Here is a 21002-nt window from a genome sequence, read left to right as displayed (position 1 = left end):
GGCTTTCCGCTGAGCTGATTCTATAGCACAAATCATGGTAAAACTCAAGCACAAGAGGTGAACCGGCTGTAGAAAAACTGGCAGAACTCCACATAGGTCAGCGCCTCTAAAGGGATAGAGTGGCTGAAGAAGAATCAGTCACCTTTCAGTTCCCGGGAACATTCGTTCCCCAAACAAAAAAAAACTTTCCATTGGCTCAATAATCTCTTCTCTGTCACTACATGGCACAATATTATGACATATTAACCTGAGAATGCACAAGGACATATCGCTTCTGCAATTTAGTGAGGTGTACATTGAACTAGGAATGATCACCCTCCAATCTATGGCGATAAAGAAAGCTATGTAGTAGATGACCTAGCCTGCTAAGGGTGTATATGCATTAAAAAATATACATAAAACATTCTGATCCAGCTACTGTAACCTAGAGTTGAGACATGAAGGCAGCCAAACCTTCCATTCCAAGATAGAGAACAAGAAATCGCAGCAGTTGCTGCTAAAGCTAAGTGAAGGCAGGTCTGCATCAGGAGATTATAGCTGTTGAATTCCATGATGCAGTACTGCAATTTCAGAGGGCCACTTGAAGTGAGGGTCCGATCACAAAGACACAGAAGAAAACATAAAGGTCTAATGCAGAGGCTCTAAAAACATAAACTGGGTTCCCCGTAACTGCGATCAATACATGTTTTGGCTGGAGTAATGTATGCCGGATATGAATGCTCGTGTAAGATTTTGTGGTAAATAACTTCACATGTCTTTCGAGTGATGACTTTAAGTTTACACAGGAAATCTAATGCTGAATGGCAGGAACTTAAAGGGATTTCTACACAGCCTGACTTTGCGCATCCAGTATTAAGTCAGTGTCTGGAAGAGTTTGCCATGCCCGCGAGTGCATCTGTTTTTATGATGCTCCACCTGTAGTGAACAATAACATCACAAAGCTCAGTGGTGCATGTTCTCCTAGGTTTGGCTTGAAAGTCACACAACTTGCATTCATGCTCCATTGTTGTCAGAGGTGAGACTTACATGTGGACCGAATCTCTCGATTCAGGTGGGAGAATCATGACTTTGTTTAAGCAAGTTTGCTCCACTTAAAACATTGCCACTTCAATACAAGTTAATGAGGCGACTAAATCCCCCATGATTTTATTTCCAAATCTCCATCTTTTCTGTTACCAAATGTTGGCATGTGGATATAGACTCGTGTTGTGCAGCTCAATTCACTCTACTGTAATATTTTCCGGTTACTAGGTCAATCGATCAATCAACTTTATTTCGGTTCAATGAACCATAAAAGTGCACTGTGCAAAAACATATAAATACATAAAAGCTCATAACACTGTTAATATAAAGATCAATTCCAGTCATGATACATCGATTGTCAAAGTGCTACCACAATACTAAGATCATAACCAAAGAAATAAAAACCTCAAAAGAGAGTCCTTAAAAATGGACCCCTTACGGGTTATGAGGTATATTTCTGTTTTTGTATAATAATTGGTTGGACTTGACATAATACAGTGCAGTATTCCTATTGGTAAGTTAAAGCTTTGGAGCTTTAATATGTAATGCTTTGAAGTTTTCTCTAACTAGTGCATTATTCTTATTCCTGTAGAAATGCTGTGGGTTTATAACAATAGAGTGCGGTGTTATTGCACTAGTAATGCAGCGAGGTTGCGCATTTCCATGCAATAATCCTATTCTTGTAGTAATGTGTGGGTGTAGCACAGATATAGCGCAATATTATGCTCCTCTTGTAATGCCTTGTGGTTTGGCATGCAATAATGCAGTATGTCGTTAACGATGTGGGGCTGGCATAATGGGGCTGCTTTTCCATGCTTTAGCAAATTGTAGGTTTAATGTTTTAGTGAAAGACGCATATGGCATAGTGCAGTATTTTAAATGTTATGCTGTGGGCTTACGTTCACACCACCTACCCCTTTGTGTGCTGTCTTACTCATTTAGCTAATCAACCCTCCTCTCCTATTACTCCATCACCCTCACCTTTTACATATCCTTCTCACAGTCACACTTTTCTCACTTGTAAAGCATTACTCAGGCCCTGTGATTCCCTCCCTCCCTCCTCTCACGGACACACCTACACTCTGCAGACCCCATAACACATGTATCTCCCCTATTTCACCTACTTGCATCCACCTTTCAGTCCCCAGCCCCACTCCTAGCCTATTCCTTACTTCACCTGTTTTAACTTCTGCGATTTCTCATCCTACAACCCTCGCATTGCATATCCTATGTCCTCCTTACGCACACACAGTCGTGACTCATCTAGTCCACCATCATCCATATCTACTTCCCCTCCTTCTCTAAATCCCCTAAAACATCTACTTAGGCCGCTTTCTCCCAGAGTAACCTCACTCCTGCTCCCCTTCCAATTCAGCCAATCAAATTACCTATCACAAGCCCCCTTTAATCACAGACTATCATCAGTCCTTATAATTAACAAAAATCACCCTAGCATCTGTTGTGTGATCTCAAACTATATATTCGACTTGTTGTTTATCACTAAAAAATATCTAAGCAGTGACTCTACGCCAGTCCTAGATAGGGCTATATCCACCAGGCAACACAATCCTTATAAAAGTCAAACCACAAGTAAGACTAGCAGAGGAGTGATTATCATCCACACAATCTCAACAGCTCCTCTCAGCTCACCTAGTTCTCTCCTACATCATCCTACACCCCTCCCCTCCATTTCTCCTTACGCACAGATCTGCTTGATGGAATCCAATGGGCCCCACCATGCTCCCATCAAGGTACAAATGTGAAACGTTGCGCTCTCTCTGTTGTTGACATACACACTCCCCCTCTCGATTTTCCTTATAGGGGCCTCCCAGGTGTGCCCCAGATATCACAAAGACAAAGGACTCCTTTCCCTGCACACCATAGCAAACAGGAATGTTTGTATTTGCTTTTGAACCCTGAGCCAAGGTGCTTCCAAATAGTTCTGAGCAAAGTCCAACCATCTTCCACGGGACAACATTGGCCTTAGAGCTCAATGTTAAACTAAATGAAAGCATCTGGCGCCAAGGAGCTACAATAGTGTTTTGGTTCGTTCTTTGGCACAGAAGATGTCGGTTTTCACTGCTCATCTTTGTTTTTATGTTCAAAAGGTTCTTGTGCGTTAATAAAGTCCTCTTCTTTTACAAAGTTTAGAACTATTTAGATATTGAGAATATTACTGGCTATTTCTCCAGGAGTAAGCCATGTCTGCTGGAACCCGCTATAGTTTGAGAGTCCAGTGCTAAAAAGAGTAACTCGGTCATTCTTTTTGAGTGCATCTGTAGTGCAGCCCCAGGACACCATTGGGAAATTGGCAGTAATTGCTACACTTGACCGCACAAAAAGGCCTCACAACATTAAATTAGGTGGTACGTACTTCAGGGCTTGTTGTTATCCTTTTCAGATGGCCACCAAAGACAGCTCAACTGGCTACTCCGTGGTGTCTTCAGTTGTGAAGAGTAAGCTTGCTACAATCAAGATAACAGACACACAGTCCTTACCGTGCTGTCCTTCTTGTAATACCAAAGGGGATGATGGACGGAGTGTTGAATAATGCAAGCACTCACCCCCAGTCAAATGATCTGGGTTTAATCCATCATAATTTTTTAACTCACTCTGCCACCCCAGTCAGACATTGCCATATGCACATCAGTCTGACCCTGTGCCTCATGGGAACAGTCCAGCCCGAACTGCAAGCCATGTCTTTCCTGGACCAGAAACAAGCATCCTGGGACAGGTTTCTGGCTAATCAGCCATCATCAGCCAGGCTAGCTTGAATCCAGTGGCAAAGTGAGCAAGGGACCCACGTCTGGGCATACCCTGTCAACTTAGGGCAAACAAAGCAAAACCAAAGGGGAGAGCAAAAAAACGATGGGTTTAGGCCCAGATCTCTGTACTGGGGTGAATGTATGACATTGTTCTGCATTCTGTCCATCAACTGTTGGTTTTGCATTTGTCCTTCTTGTAATGACATCCTTGTCACACTTAAAGTACCCACTTGTTTTGGAACTAGAATTCTTCTCAACTCTTCATTTTTTGTGTCCCTATCTATAGATCCCATTCCATTTGAGCTTCTGCCGGGGACTGTAATAGCCATTTCTTTCAGCCTTCTGGCTTCCAGGAACTCTTGTCCCCCTGATGCTTGGACTCTTGCTCCTTCTGTCTAATCCTGTTTGCAGCCCACATGTCAAATCTCCTTCTAGCTCTGTGTCTCTAGAGGCACAGCAGCAGGTTTGGGCAATACCTCTCTCCGAAATTTCAGTCTCAAACGAGATCTGATCCTTCTTGCCTTCCTGCTTGAAGCCCTTTCTTCCTGGGTTCTTACTGGGCTGAGGTCTTCTTAAATTTAAGGATCACGCCCTTTCCAACTCAACTCGAAAATAGCTTTATTTCTACACAAGAGAATACGACTCAGTATTGCCCCCACCTGCTCAGCAGGTCCTTCTTTCTGGGCTACATTTGCAAGTTCATAGGTTTTCGGCTGTGCTGAAACATCTGATCCAACCGAGTAGGAGGGTGAAGTCACCAAAGGGACTGACAACCTGGGGGAGGAACATTAACAGTGTTTCTGGAGCTGTTGAAGAGGGTAGAGTGAACTAATAGATTCTAACTCCTAGTCTTAAGTACAATGGACAGCTTCCCCTTATCTAGTTTCTTCTACTTTTTCTTTCCCAGCATGTTCCTCATCTGAGCAGCTCTCCCTATCTCTGTCTTTGGGAGCCATTTCTATCTTTTAGAGCTAAATGCCATTATCTTCCACACTTTTACTAGCTTCACCTGAAATACGCTGGTTCCAATTTCTTAAGCTCTACAGCTTCAAGGTGAGGATATTCAGTGCCAGGAGGTCCTGAGAAAGGAGGCGGTGATCAGTAAGAGAAAGACAGGAGAAACCTATTTGCCAACCCTGCCTTTGTAGTCAGTGTGTGGGGGAAGTTGAGTGATCGTCCCACTTCTCTGGGCCTCTACAACTAGTTCCAGGTTCAGAAGTAACTACATTTTGTAAATTCAAACACATCCCGCTGGTCGCCTCCTTGAGGCTGAAGAAGACAGATGGTTGAATTGTAATTTATTACAAAGGCTGATGTCATTCGGAAACATGAGGTTTAAAACAACAGTCTGAAGAATGTCCGAGAGGTGATGGGTTTTGTGGATATATTTGGACAGCATTCGATTATCTTTTCTCAGGGAAGGTCGACCCCAAAATGGTAATTTTAGATAAACAAACGGTATACAATGCCGAGCGTAAACACTACAATGCGGAATATGCACACCATCTGATCGTCCCCTTCCTGAAACCATGTCATATGCAAGCCAGACAGTCTTTGAAAACTCACCTGACCCAGCCAATAGATTGCAGCCACCACTCGTCTGGCTCATAAATCACAATACGGATCCCCATTGAAGGTGTCCTTATAACTCCTTCACCCTGGGTCCTTTGTGTGAGAGCTCTACAAATACATTAAATAAATAAAATGGAATACATGACCTGAAATGTGCATGTAGTTTTATTTCCAATCCCAATAATTAAGTCCATAATGATTATCATCACAATTAATGTCTGGCATGGTGTTGTGATTTTCTACCATTATACCATTAACAGATGAGGAACATAGTGCTCGCTTGGAAGAGTAGGAGTGAAGTGTCCATAGCGCTTGAGCTCTCTTCCTCTGGGTGATTGTAACTCTGGAGTTGGGGGGCCTTTACTGCATCCCCCCATCACCCCTCCCGGGCCTTTCCCCCTCTGGTTTAATTGCTCGCTGTCTTCCTGGAGACTGTAAGCAGTTCTGTCCTTACATAGGCACCTCCCAACCCTACCTTTGGAGGGAGATGGAGTAACTGCCCACCTTGGTATACCCGACGCTCTACACTATTCATACTGGTTGAACAGAAGAACCCCCGGGACAGTACAGTTTGCTTTTAGTTAAGTTTTATTTGTTATACATATTGGCCACTAGATGACTGTATAGTTATGAAGCATAGTCGCTAAACTCACTGGGGAAGGCAGTTACTAAGCAGCGGGGATTCAATTTGTTGATGAGATTGATGGGCCTAGGCAGACATTTACTAAATAGGAAATGTGGTCTGCATACATCCTCTTACCATCATGTCTAGTACAAAGTGTTTACATTATTAAAGCGGCAGTGTCTGCTCCTCATCTCACCTTCATACTCATCCAGGATGTTAAACAGTTCTCCGTCTGAATATGACTGTCCCAACCATGCATGTACACCCTAGCAGGCTGGCATAGTAACTTGCTGATCAGGTTGACTGTGCATTGTGATCATTGCTTTCTTGACAAATTGTTGTATATCAGAAATGCCAAGTTTTACCTATTATTTACCAGCTTGTCAGTACATATATTCAATACATATTTTGTCACCCAGTACAAATGTCCGTGGACATTTGACATTTTTATCCTGGCTCTTATCAGGTGCACCCATGTTCTACATCCTAGGCAATCCGACAGAATCACATAAATAGCAACATGTAGTTATGTTATTATAATGGAAATGTCTGCTTTTACCTTCTAATCGCAGACTGTGAAGAAACAAGCTATTGCAACGTGAAATTATAACTTCCTTAACCTGCCCTCTCAAGGTCTAGATCAAAGTTCCCTCCTTCTGTGGCCCCATGTTTGCCTGTTTTTGTTCCTGCTTCCACTCTCCTAGCCTGTTTTGCTATTGTTGGGTGTATGTATCAGGATATGTCCTTCTGCCCTTATGTCTCGTTTCCTGTTTATTTCAGGGGCGGGATCACGACGGCTCTCGGGGAAACTACTTCTGGCAACTGGCGAGAAGTCACAGCTTCCAAGTAAGGAGGCAGCGCACAACTTGCTATTTCATTTTTGAATGGGGTGGAGGCGGGATCAAAACGCGAGTTTTGAATGGTACTGGTGGGCGTCGGGCACATCAGCTACCAGATCCTGCACCTGGAACCTGCAGAATGGTACTTTGAAGCCACAGAAACGTCATGTTTTTCACCCAGGCAGTCAAACACGCAGTGGCACTTGGGTATAGGAAATACTGTATAGCTGTAATGGCAGCCAAGCGGAATCTGTTTGCCTCCATCCCTTATTCTCTTCCCTTATCATTTGAGTTGACTTACCACTGGTTCACATAATTTCACCTGCTTTCCCCTATCTGGCTTGTCAGAAGAAAGATACGAGAAGGTGCGTCGCTACCCTGGCCCATACAAAGTTACAGATGTCTCTATCAGCAGCGGGGATTCTTCCAACTCTGTGTTGCTCTAATACTGTGATTTGGCACAGTATAAAGCTGTTTTCCTAATGGAACAATAGCATAAACTACTACTTGCCCACCGGTTATATCTGTACGTTGAAAGGAACCGCCATCACGACGATTCCTTTCAATGTACAAAACGTTAGCTGGACGGCTGCTGTCGGTTTTGATGGCCATCTAGCAAACGTTTTCAAATGTTTTTGTTCAACCAACAGCTAAAGCAGTAGTTTGTTTTTGAAAATCATAGTTACATTTTTTCTGTTCCTCGCTGTCGGGTTTTTCTTGGCTGCAACCGACAGAAAAAAATACACTACACTACCCACCCTAAAAGGGTTGGGCGATGTAATGCACTTCCTTTGTTAAAGTTAAGGTCCGCCCATTATTAAATGAGGCAGGTGGACCGGGGTTTGGTGAAAGAGTATCCTGTCCGCCAAACTCTAAATCAGGTCCATAGTGTTTCTTTTGGAATTAGTAGGAATTTGACACATCATAGTGCAGTGTTTATACAATAATGCTATTGCACGGCACCATTGATAAAGTAACTATATGAAACCTTCCCTGAAGTTCATTTTTTCTATAGGAGTGCTCTGCATTGGTGGCTCTGAAAAGTTATATTTCTGTGGTAACACGTGGACTTTGAAGTATAGCACATCATAATGAAGTGTTCTTCTGCTAAAGTCGTGTATTTTACACACCATGCTTTAGTATTCTTAAGCGAATGCATTGAAATTATGTTATACACATTCGTGTCGTGCTTTTTTCATTCGTATGGCACTCTAGAGCTTTCTTGATTTGGGTAGCCTTACCGTAGGAATCTGGCATTTTTTATTGATTGGTTCTGTTTGTTTGGCAGGGATATGTCTAGTTTACTATTGGTTTGTGATGGTTGTTGTGACAGTAAATTGAATTTTAGCTAGATAAGCATTTCTATATTGTGTTGTGTGTATTGATGGGGGTGGGGAAAATGTTGCCAGGTTTCCTTGAGATGATTGGGTGGTTTTTCATTGCTCGGCCTAAGCAGATTGCTTTCTAGTCAGGTATCATTAGTCGGGTATCTAGCTATGATACAATGTGTGAATGGTACCGTATCTTGCAGATAACTTTATCAGAATGGTTCCACGACGTATGATGGTGTGATAAAGTACATATTCAGTCATAGTGAAGTACATTTAATGTATTTTCCTAGATGTTCACGTCAGTGCCCTGTAACTCTGTGGGTTTATACCATTGAATGCTGTATTTGCACAGCAGAACCTTTCATTTAGTACTCTAGTCATGCACTATTTCCATCTTAATACTTTGGACGATAGCTAATGTGTTCTAATATTCCCATCAGAATGTTTTTGTTACAAGCATTAACCTTATTTTCCAAGACTATAAGTGCCTTTAATGCTGTATTCACCATCCCTCTCGGAGCCACCAACAGCCAAAGTAACACTGAGCAAGACCCACGCAGAGGCATCAGTATTTAAGTTCAGCCATTCTGAGCATGTTTCAGTCGAAGAAACCCCCAGAAAATGTCCAAACATAGGAAGCAGGAACCAATGCTTACCACAAGACCTGGAGCATCAGAGCTATTCTTAAACTTGTTGTTGGCACCTTTCCCCTTGAACACTTCAAGGAGCCCTGCCCACCACTCCTCATGGCCAGATTTGGACTCTACTGAATGAGATTAACTGTTTTGCATTGGCAGCTGGCAAATACGTCAATTGGAGGGGTGGGCGTATGGGTGGGGGGCATGAAATGAATACAAAACAGAAATACACATGATTTTCTTTTTAAAAAACATGTACCTACTTGTGCAGACACATCCTCCTCACTCCGGTCTAATTCTTTTCAAACATCATGCCAGAGCCCCAGCTACCCTACTAAACAAATCCTGGCGCTGCTCTCAGCATGCTTGAAGCATCAGGTTTGGAGGGAGCTGGTCTCTCGGTACTCATGAGGACAGTAAAGGTCTGTGCAGGCTCTCATCCCAGCTGACTAAGACAGATGGGTGAGAGGTGTATTGTGAGCATGTCAGGCAGGCTGTGGCAAGACTGCGTACAAAGATTTACTGGAAACCGATTTCCTGGATTTGGGTGAGATTGCGTAATATTTGCCTGGGACTACTATAGTCAAACAAAAGAAACTTTGTAACTTCTTTAAAACAAATGGTGGGGATGTGTCAATTACACTTGGGCGGTAGTTCCAGGTGTAGGGGGTTGCATCAGAGTTCTCTCCCACTGCTTCCTCCCCTTGTAGGTGTTTATATACCTCATTACTGGAGACGGCTGTGCCAGTAGGAATGTTCCAATAAAAGGGGGTGGCTTCAACAACCGGATGTCGCCTGTGTCATTTCATTGTCTTTTCTTCAAGTTTACTTCTCAACAATTTTTCCTCTCAGCTGGTGTGAATAAGTCCAATTTTAATGGGTTTAAACTTCTGTCTAGAGGTGTACGCACGATGTTGAAAACTAGGCCATTTAAACAGTTCCTGTAGATTTAAAGATTTCTAAAGATACGCCAAGGGCTAGTCCATTATGCTCCCGTGACCCTCAGGAAACAAAAAGTCCTACTATCAAGCTCGTAGCGAGTTCTGTGCCTTTCTTTGCCTCTGCTGCCACGGGCTTGAGACTCGGGACTCCAACGACCAGGAGCCCCGTAATTGCCATCCTGCCGCCGCGTACATTACAGCTTGCGGCCCCCGCTATGCGGTTCGTGTGTGGGCGCGCGCCGGGTAAAGCCCGGGCCAAGGGCGGGCCCGTTTGAGCCCGAGAGAGGCTGGACTGGGTCCCCTCTCTAAGACCTCTAACATCAATGGTCGTTTCTTCCCCTCAGTAAGTGGGTATTTGATTACTACTTGGTCATACTCTAATTCTTATACACTTGACCTAAGAAATGGCAACTCACGATGGGAGAAGGAGGAAAGCTGGTAATGGCTATGTCACAGGAACTAGTGACCAGTTCATTACGAGGGCTACATCTGTGTTAGCCCATGAGATAGCCATCACTGAGCGAAGACTTTCTATGGTCCCTGTATTTTCCAAACAATCATCACTGGGGGGGATAATGAATGCTCGCTCACCTGAGAGAAACCCCCAGCCCCTCCCCTTTCCCGGATCCCAGACGCAGAGCCCAAGTTCGCAGTGAGCTGTAACCGCAGCTAATATTGACGGAGACCTTTTACATCCTACGCTATCGCCGAGCGGCGCATTGACAAACTCATCTAAGAACACAGTTATGTGTGTCGCAGAAGTCCAGAAAGAGCCCACAAAACCTAAGGAACATGCACAAGGGGCTATCTTGAAGAGGAAGCGAAGAAGGACACAACAGAAGGGGAAGAAGCCCAAGGTCTCCAAACTAAGTAAACCGGGAGAGAGCTCAAAGGCAGACCCTCCATCTACTGAGGTCCCCCAGAAAATATTGCTAGCAAGAAATGTAGTGAGCACGGATGAAAACGCTATTGGACTGCCACAGACTGCTGATGATGATGTTTATTGGGCAAAGATAGGTGTTCTTATGTCACTGTCCTTGGAACCCTTCTATCGAGACTTTCATCAATTGAGAATAGGCTTGAGAAATTCGAGTCTGTATTAATCTCTACTGTGGGAGGCACTAAGAATAAATCACTGAGTTGTGGCCAAGGAAATGAGTTGGTGAAGGTGGGAGGAGGGGATCTTGCATCATGCTCAGGTACTAATGTAATACCAATTGTAGGGCCAGGAGCTCGACGAAAGGTTTCCAACAAGTCAAATAACCAGTGGGGGAACTATAGCGTCCGTAGAGACACAGGGTGATAGCCGTAGGTTCCATGGAAAACTACAGGGCCGATCTCAGACAGCTGGTCTAGTCCAGAGGAGGAATCCTATTGGAAATGATGTAAAAAATGCATACCATCACCTAGACCTCCCCCCTGAGTGTTCACCATATGTTACTGTTCTGATTGGCGTCCCAGAACTAGAACATGGTAAACTGGAATCTTATGAGCAACTAAAAAATAAGACAATACATTGGTTAAATAGCAATAGACCACTCCAGCAAGAGGTACAGTCTAAAATTTTATTTTTGAGAAGGGTGAGTTGGGTAGGCTGTAGATTGAAAAACATAGCAGGATATTGTATTGTCATTCATTTTGAAGATCCAAGGGCGTAGAGCATGTTTGTTGGGGCTCCTTGATAAACCTGCGATCTTCTATTCAGGCTAGGGCCCTAAGTTATTTCTGCATCTGCTCAGACTCTATGCCTAACCAGGGTAACCACGAGTTTTCAGCGGGCAGGTTGGGCCAGCCAGCCATGATGATTGCGAGGGCAAATGGGAAGAATGGTGAGCAACCGCCAGCAGTACCGCTTAACAACAGATTTAGTGCACTGGATCTGGTGGATTGACTGACACCAATTGATATACATCAGGTTATAATCCCGGAAGAATATGTTATCCCAAGGGCAACAGGGAGTGTGGACCTAGACCAATATCCAAGACCATGTGATGGAGTAGGGGTCAATAAGGACACAGTGTTCAGCTTAGCCCAAAAAACTGGGGGAATTGGAGCCTGTTATCCCCCCCAAATATAAGCAACCACGGTAGTGGTAAAGTTGATCATTGCCCAGTAGAATCTGTGCCGACCTCCAATGGAATTTGCAGCCTTGGGTTGGCTGAAAGATCCCTATTGGAGAGAAACGACAGGTCGAGTGTACATTTGACTCCTGGTGCCCCTAAAATCTTATCCTGGAATATAGCAGGCCTCGCCTCTAAACTAGATCAACGAGATATGCCTATTCCAGGAAACTTGGGCGGTAGAGCCACAATATAGGGCAGGCTTTGTAGAATACTGTGAGGGTGCAGTGAAAGGTCCAAAGGGTAGACCGTCGGGGGGGCTATGCATATGGGTAGCCTCCCGTCTAGGATGTAAGATCAAACGAGTAGAGACACAGTCCCCAGACATCACATGCATCCTCTTGTCATACAAGAAGCTACCAAAACTTGCCATTATTAATATTTACTCTCGACCAGGCCAGTAAATGTGAATGTAAATGTAAATGTAAATGTGATGTAAATGTAAATGTGCTGGACTTGTAAAGTGCACAGCTGCCCGTAAGCGTCCCGGCGCTTGCTTAGGGAACCCGTCCTGGTATTCCCCTGTGAGAAACCACAGCAGGGTGTCCACAAGGTGAAAGCCAGGCATCCCACCGCGAGGGGCCGTAGTGGAGATTAAGCAAGCTATTGCCCAGAGTCGCAGAGTGTGACCCCGTGAGTTGAGTAGGCACCAGAGCGAGAATTGTCGAGTCCGTGGACTTTTTTGAGCCCAAGACCCGCCGAGGCAGGGAATCGAACCCTGGTCCACGGTCGATCTCAGCTTCCGGGTCTGCCGCCTCTAACCACTGAGCCACGCTTCTCCACAGTGTGGTGGAATATCACCAACGTTAGATTGCCTGCTAAATCTCTTGAATTTATTGGCAGGGAATCTAAATTTTATAATTTGTGGAGATTTCAATTGCCACTTCGAACCGTTAAATGGAATTATCCAACCAATTACTAGTGAGGAGGACATCACTTGGGCAATTCCGGCACCCAATAGATATTCCATTACTCGATGGACTCCTCTAGTCCTGCAGTTAACTTCCTTAACTTTGACTTTTTCTTTAAGGGCCTGCAATGGTCGGTTCCCTGGCGATAACCCTGGGAGTCCGACCTTTAAGAGGTGTGGACAGGCCACGGTTATCAATTATATTCTGATTAGTGTAGAGATATGACACAATGTGGTGGACTTTTCCGTAGAAGAACGCAGTGAAAGCGACCACAACCCCCTAGTTATGGAGTTGGATTTTCAGTGGGGGGGTTTAGGTAGAGCCCTTGAGGAGCTGTACCAAAATAACCTGGTTGTTGCAGATGGAGGGAGACGGATTAGATGGTCTAAGGTAAATCAATCGGGTGAAATAATGTCAAAATTGTACACAGGCATTATACCTTTGCTAGAGAGGGCAAGTGTTGCTGCAGAAAATTTAACCAAGCTTGGTGTTGATAGCGACTTAGGCAAAATACACCAAGAAATGGCTCTGGTTGTGGCGCACTTCTTTTTTACTAGTAGTCCTATTAAATATAAATCTGGTGGTGACAAAAGATCTTGGTACTCGAAATCTTGTAAGGAAGCTAAATTAGCATTGTTGACTTCACTAAAAGAGGTCGATACTCTTTGTATTAAGGAAGCTAGGGCGGCCTACAAGAAAACAATTGCAAATGCAAAGTCTGAGTGGGAAATAGACAGATGGCAGGAGATCAAGAAGGCTTTAGATTCAAAAGATAGTAGAAGCTTTTGGAATTTGGTTCATTCCAGGAAAGCGGAAGGTAGAACCACCCTTGACCCTACTATCAAAGGGGAGGATTAGTTGATTTTCCTCAGAGGTTTATTTATCATCACTAACTGCATTACACATTTCTAAGGTGTTTTTCATGTCTTCTCTTGTGCTCCAGGCATGGTGTATTTTCTTATCAGTTATGGCACGTCAGTATTTGTTGTCAACTGTGACTATGTGGGCGTCAGTCTTTTGTTGGTGGGAGGAGGGGCAACAGCCTACCTATCACGTGGGTGATGAGACCCTCCAAACTTGGTCAAACCTTTTGCTTCTCCCCAATAATGGGCTTTGGTCTCTTCGAAAGCTTGGCCTCCTCTGACTTCCATCTTGCCTGTGTTTTTTCCTTCAGTACCTTCCAGCAGCTGCAGCTATGCAGGGAACATACATCCCTCAGTACACACCTGTGCCTTCCAGTGTCTCCGTGGAGGTAAGTCAGCCGCCTTTTATACCCAGAGGCCATGGAAAGACCGTAGGGTGAGCAGGCAGACCTCAGCAGCACGTACCCAACGAGTTTGATGTTCGGGTTCATAGCAGCAGGGAGAGGTGCAGAATCATGCCATATTGGACTGGAATTGACAGCACTGCAGCCCCCCACCTTTTAGGACTGGGCCACACGTAGCTCTGCTACTGCACCTCTCTTCTGACCAGCTGGTGCACCCGCGCTGCTTGGCCAGTGCAATCGTCCCCGGAGGCTCTTCGTGCTGTTTCACCACCAGAAGCAACACTCTGCATTCTCAGTGCACCTCACCTCTGCCCCTTGCAGCCCTGCTGCTGTTGCACCATGAGCCCTATTCGCTGTGTCTCAAATGCTCCTCAAACCTGAGCTGAGCACCTCAGTCCTCGTGCTTGTCCCCTACACCTCTTTAAGCCCTCTGAGCTCAGTCAGCGCGCCCCTTTTTAAGAGCTGCATTTGTGGGAGGGTGGATGGGTTCTGCATGGCCTTTGAACCTGTCTTTTTGTCTTTTAACTGCGCACAGGACAGCAGCGGCCAGCCTCCACAGCAAGTCACCATGGAGAACGCCTCCGAACATGCTGCCTACTCCTACCAGTACAGCAAGTAAACCCAGGGTAAGATGTCCTCTGTTGGAGTAGATGGCTGGGACTCCCCCGTTACACGTAGTTCTACAGAGTTAGGCCGATGTTTGTTGTCATGTTTCGTATTCAGGACACATATGTCATAATATCGGAGTCCCTGAATGCAGTGCATTTGGCATGTGCATTTGTCGCATAAGAATCTAGTACTCATTCAGTGATACTGCAGCCTGGGTGCATTTACATTATTGTTCTGGCTTCTTTTGAGACACTGTGTTACTCTGCATTCCTTTGACACATTCATTTGACATGTAGTACTCCTGTGGTGACCCGGTGTATTCCTAACAGTTATGTTCACTTGGCAATTTCTGCGCAGTTTATTGTACATAATTCTCTTACACAGTAGTCTTATCATACTGCCAATAGTCTGGCGGTCTTGCGTGGTAATGCATTCGTAATTCCACTCATTTAGCACAGTGCTGTTTTATAGTTTCCTGTCTATTAGCATCAGGTACTTTGCCTCAAAAGGTTGAATCACCAGTTGTTTGAAACATCTGAAAATCAATCTTTCGGTATCGACAGAATGAGTGTTTGAAACTTGGCCAGTGCCTAATTTGTTGAAAAGTAAGTGCAATGGTCCTTGTTTAGGAGACCACTACAGCTCGCACTACCCATAGCCCCTGCCAGTGATTCAATGACAATACAAACACAGCTACTATCCTACTCCTACAATTGTGACAATTCATACTATTCAGGACCTTAAAGCTATTAGAATGGCTTGTGGAGAGGGTATTAGTCATTTTTCATGTATATTGAATTTAGAAACAACAGTTGTTGTGCACATCTGTAAAGAAGGTAAACAGTGCCACCATGTGGCAGCCTGTCATAGTTGCCTGTGTTCACAATAAAGTGCTGGTGCTCAGGACCAGAAACCACAGGCTCAAATTAAGCACTGAACTAGGCTGATACAGTAGTGACAGTAAGATCACCATCCTTAATCACTGAATTGAATGCGAGTTTCAGAAGAACGTTCACGTCTTTAGTTGCAATGTGGTTTTCAACTGCACACTCCAGTAAAGATGCTATAATTCTACTGCCATGTTTTCTTTCAGGAGGAAATGAGATTAAAAGAGTGAAGGGCCTGCACGTTCCAGGAGACTATCGAACTGATGGTTTATGACACAAGCAGGCTCAGACTTAAGTTCAGGCTTACCGAAACTCTGCTGTTTATTTTAAAATCAACCAATATTGCCTTGACTTCAACATCATACTGGACAGAATGTCACACTAACATAAAAAGACTCCGGAGCCAAAGATTTTACATTTAAACGAGTCTCCGCTCTGGCCACTGGGGCAGTGGACACTACTGCATTGGATTTGAAACTTACTTCAGCTTCCACTGACCTGTTGAAGGAGAAAGCCCCTAAACCACTGTTCACCAAAGAATTTGTATGTTTCTGATGAGTTCGCTGAAAAGGCAGCAATGTAGTTTAATTTTAGGGACATTGCATAACTCCTTGCTTGAAAGGAGTGAAGAGCTGTGGAAATTCTATTGATCAAAAGGAGATGGAGGACCACACAGTTGAATCCACAGTTGAATCCTTTGAGCCATTGCCCAATGCAACTGGAGCCCAGAAACTGATATCTTCAGTTAGTCCCTTGAAAGTCCTTTGTGTATTCTGCAACAGTGCCTTGCTTGCAGACACGTTCACAGAAGCAGCAGTACAGGGCATCTCCAGCACATGAAAAGTCAAACAGAACTCAGAAACTCCGACGTCGACACTAGCTCGTCGATCGGCGTCGAGGACGCAGTCTCCGTCAGTGCAGCATCAGCGCCCAATACCCCTCCGCCGTCGTCGCACAGGCATTCGACGTCGAGGCAGAGATCTCCGTCGACGGCCGACCATCGCCGTTCGACGTCGAGGCAGGAATCTCCGTCGACGACAGGACAGCGTCGTTCGACGTCGAGAGAGAAGCTTCCGTCGACGACAGGACATCGTCGTTCGACCTCGAGGCAGAGAACTCCGTCGACGGCCGGTCATCGCCGTTCGACGTCGAAGCAGAGGGCTCCATCGACGGCTACTCATCGCCGCTCGACGTCAAGAGACTACAGATCCTCTCATGGACATTCGGGGTCGAAATTGTTTGATCCTCCGACTCCCCGAAGGCGTTCGACGGCGAGAAAAGAACGCTCGACGTCGAGACATTCAGATGCAATCATGGTGACGGAATCTGCTTCTCACCATTCATCTTATCGGTCCTCTGGCTCCTCAACTGAACATTCAAGGTCCAAAAGCCCTATACACAGAACTCCTGAGCGTCGACCAGATCCATCGACAGGGAGAATCAGGCTGTCACCTAGATGGTACAGATCTTTGGACCATTGGCGAGATGCTGGGGCTACCAAGCGTATGCAGGAATATGCCAGCCCAGACCACAGGTCTCCTCTCCAAGATCTGGTGGAGGAGATGGACAAACGTAGCCCTCCCAGGCGCACATCCCCTGTGAGACTACCCACCAAAGCGCCAAGAAGATCCCGATCTCCTAGAGGGGAACCTCGAATGGAAGGTCGGATAAGGTCTCGTTCTCCTAGGGGCAAATCGCCCCTGAGATCACCAGCCAGATCTCCCAGAACATCCCGATCTCCTAGAAAGGAACCTCGGACTGAAGATCGGATCAGATCTCGCTCCCCTAGATGGGAGGAGCGTTCAAGGAGGTCACGGGAGCGGAGACTCAGTGCTCACCGTAGACGCAGACGTACTCCGTCTACTTCTTCAACCTCTTCTACCGGATCGTCCAAGAGGGACTACTCCCCGACTTTGACGGATAGTCCAACGTCCAGGTCCTCCCCAGTGGATGATATAGGCACGTATCTGGATGTGCTGCAAAGAGGAGCTCTTAAACTGAACATCGAGATGTCTGTCCCTCAAGTAACAACGACAGTCATTTTTGAAACTTTACACAAGAAGGCCATCTCCAGACCTCTGCTGCCTTTAGTTCCGGGGATTATGGACCCTGTCAAGGAGGTTTTCCTAACCCCAGCAGCAATCAGAGCAGTACCAGCACGCATTCAGAAGAAGCACAAACCGGCGGCTTCTGACCCGGTGTTTGTAAAATCTGACCCTCCAGCAGACTCTGTGATTGTGGCAGCGGCGAGGAAGACACATGCGGTTGCTGGTTCCTCTTCAGTCCCGCCAGATAAGGACAGCAAAACTCAAGACTCCTGGGGTCGAAAGGTTTGCAACTCTGCTGCTTCCACTCTTAAGGTCGCTAGTGCAGCTGCGCTTCTGGGTCGATATGACAGAGCCTTATGGGACTCGATGGAAAGATTCAAAGCCAAGCTGCCGAAAGAGGACCAGCAGGACTTTGAAGAAACTGTTACAGAGGGGTGCCTGGTGGCGAATCAGATGATAAGCACGGCCGCGGATGGGGCGGTGCTTTCGGCTCATTCCTATTCCCATGGAGTTTGTGCCAGAAGATCGGCCTGGTTGCGCCTTACAGGTCTGAAACCGGATGCTCAGCATCGGATTCTGAATCTTCCCTTTTCGGGGTCCGCTCTCTTCGGCGAACATGCGGACGAGGAGATGACCCGAATGAAGACTGAGCTGGATACGGTGAAGGCGGTGGGCTTGGAGAAGAAAAAGGAATTCAAGCGCCGCTTCAAGACCAACAGGGGGAGAGGGGCTCAACAGAGAGTTCAAACCCCTCAGTGGTCCCAAAACAAAACTCAAGGGAAACCCCAGTTTCATGGTAAGCCCAGCAGAGGTAGAGGAGGTCACCAACAGTCCTCCAACACCACAAGAGGAGGAAAGGCCTGAACAGAGGCTTCCTCTGACGCCGTTGCCCACTCCAGTGGGAGGAAGTGCTTCACAACACCTGGCAGAGTGGGTCAGCATCACACAAGATCAGTGGGTGCTGAATATACTGCGCAATGGATACAGGATACGTTTCCGTGCTCTTCCAAAGAGCATCCCGCCAAAGAGCTCTTGCCCTCACCAGCTAAGCTTGCTCCGACGAGAGGTGAAAATCCTGCTGCAAAAAAGAGCGATAGAAGAGGTTCATCTCGCTCTAAGAGGAAAAAGAGTTTACTCCAGATATTTCCTTGTCCCCAAAAAAGATCAGGAGGACAAGTTCAGACCAATACTCGACCTACGACTCCTAAACAAAGTCATCGTCAAAGAAAAGTTCCACATGTTAGCGCTTCACCAGATATGTCCACATCTTCAAGCCGGAGATTGGATGTGTTCGGTGGATCTGCAAGATGCGTACTTTCACATCCCGATTGCGCAACAACATCGCAAGTACCTAAGATATGTTGTAGGGAACAAACACTACCAGTACAAGGTGTTACCCTTCGGTCTCAAGTCCGCACCACGAGTCTTCACCAAATGCATGGCAGTGGTAGCTGCTTTTCTTCACAAGAAGGGTCTCTTCATTTACCCATACCTGGACGACTGGCTCCTAAAAGGTCCATCTCCGGTACAAGTAACGCACGATCTGCAACTGTGCCTGCACCAGCTACACAGACTCGGCCTCCATGTAAACCTGGAGAAGTCAGTCCAGCGGCCTACACAGTCCATCCACTACCTAGGCTCCGTTCTGGACACAAGCTTGGGAAAAGCGTTTCCTTCGGAGGAGAGACTTTTTTCCATGAAACAGAAATGTGGGATCCTGCTAGAATCTCGGCTTCCAACAGCCCGACAAGTAGCATCTCTACTGGGTTCCATGGCGTCCTGCATTTTTCTCATCCCAAACGCCAGGCTGAGAATGCGTCCTCCACAACAAGCTCTGGAGGATCAGTGGGACCAAGCGACAGGACGCTGGGAGGATCGAATCAATCTTTCCCAGGCGACAAAAGAGGCCATCAGATGGTGGACTCGGAGAAAAAATGTGATGGTGGGGGTGCCGTTTCACCAATCCATTCCTTCCCAGTCTATAGTAACAGATGCCTCCCTGCAAGGCTGGGGAGCACACATGGGTCCGCTTCAGATTCAAGGCCAGTGGTCTGCGCAGGAGCAGACATACCACATCAACATGCTGGAACTCAGAGCGGTATTCCTGGCTCTCAAAGCTTTCCTACCAGCGATCGAATCCAACTCAGTCCTGGTTCAGACGGACAATACAACAACCATGTTCTATCTGAACAAACAAGGAGGCACAAGATCTCGACCACTATCTCGAGAGGCTCAGGCAATATGGCATTGGCTCCTCGCTCGAGGTCTCACAGTAGTGGTGGTGCACCTTCCAGGCGAGTTGAACGTCAAGGCAGATGCACTCAGCAGGCACTTCGAAGATCAGCCAGACTGGGTGCTAAGCGATGAAGTAGTAGAAGAACTTTTTCGTTGCTGGGGGCGTCCATCCATAGACTTGTTTGCAGACGACGAAAACACCAAATGCCACGCCTTCGCGTCCAGGTTCCACAGGCCAGGGACGCAGGGGAACGCTCTACTGTTGGATTGGACAGGGATGTTCGCATACGCGTTTCCTCCCCTAGCGCTGATTCCGAGAGTAGTTTCCAAGCTCCTCAGGACGAACATGGAAATGATCCTGATTGCTCCGGATTGGCCTCGGCAGTGGTGGTATCCGGACCTTCTACATCTGTCTGTGTGTCCACACAAACGGCTCCCTTGCAGGCCGGACCTGTTGAGCAAAATGAACGGGAGGATAATGCATCCCAACCTCCCATCATTGAACCTAACAGCATGGCTCCTGAGGTCCTGCAATATGGACATTTGAACTTGCCTCCCGAATGCATGAACATTTTAAAGGAGGCTAAGAGACCGTCCACGAGAGCATCCTATGCATTCAAGTGGAAAAGGTTTTACTTGTGGTGTAGAGATCATCATTTGGATCCGACTAAGGGGCAAGAGGACGTCATCTTACCATACCTCCTTTCCCTCGCAACTGCTGGTTTAAAGTACACTTCAATTAGAGTGCATTTGTCAGCTATTGCAGCATACAGAAAATCGCCTGATCAGGTGTCTTTCTTTCAGGTTCCAGTGGTCAAGGATTTCCTCCAGGGATTGAAGAAAGTGTATCCCCCGGTGCGAAATCCTTCTCCTCCGTGGGAATTGAACCTAGTTCTATCAAGGTTAATGTCTCCACCTTTCGAGCCCATCCACAAGGCTTCCTTACAACATCTCTCTTGGAAGGCAGCTTTTTTGGTGGCGATTACCTCTGCGCGCAGAGTAAGTGAGATACAAGCGCTCTTTGCGAAGGAACCATATACTGTATTCCACCACAACAGAGTAGTCCTAAGTGCTCACCCATCTTTCTTGCCTAAGGTCATTTCTGATTTTCATATAAATCAGTCTATTTCCCTCCCTTCCTTTTTTCCAAATCCTACGACCCCAGCCGAGCGGTCACTTCACTCCTTAGAT

At 46.1% G+C, this 21002-nt stretch overlaps 1 protein-coding gene across 5 annotated transcripts in view; it reads left to right on the top strand.

Moving 5' to 3' along the window:
• Window positions 1-21002, top strand: part of RBMS2 (RNA binding motif single stranded interacting protein 2) — a 285759-nt gene that overhangs the window by 259130 nt on the left and 5627 nt on the right. For 3 of the 5 annotated variants that reach the window (XM_086959473.1, XM_086959490.1, XM_086959482.1), the window contains exons 12-14: window positions 6766-6831; window positions 13940-14017; window positions 14568-14658. In XM_086959473.1, the coding sequence (XP_086815599.1) occupies window positions 6766-6831; window positions 13940-14017; window positions 14568-14651 (228 nt within the window). In that variant the 3' untranslated portion in view covers window positions 14652-14658. The remainder of the gene's footprint in view (window positions 1-6765; window positions 6832-13939; window positions 14018-14567; window positions 14659-21002) is intronic. The other 2 variants (XM_086959498.1, XM_086959507.1) reach the window with 1 other exon arrangement.

This window comes from Lissotriton vulgaris, chromosome 1_1 (assembly GCF_964263255.1).
Source record: "Lissotriton vulgaris chromosome 1_1, aLisVul1.2, whole genome shotgun sequence".
Taxonomy (NCBI): domain Eukaryota; kingdom Metazoa; phylum Chordata; class Amphibia; order Caudata; family Salamandridae; genus Lissotriton; species Lissotriton vulgaris.
Note: the sequence above shows the minus strand (reverse complement) of the source record. Positions and strands in the feature narration are given on the sequence as shown.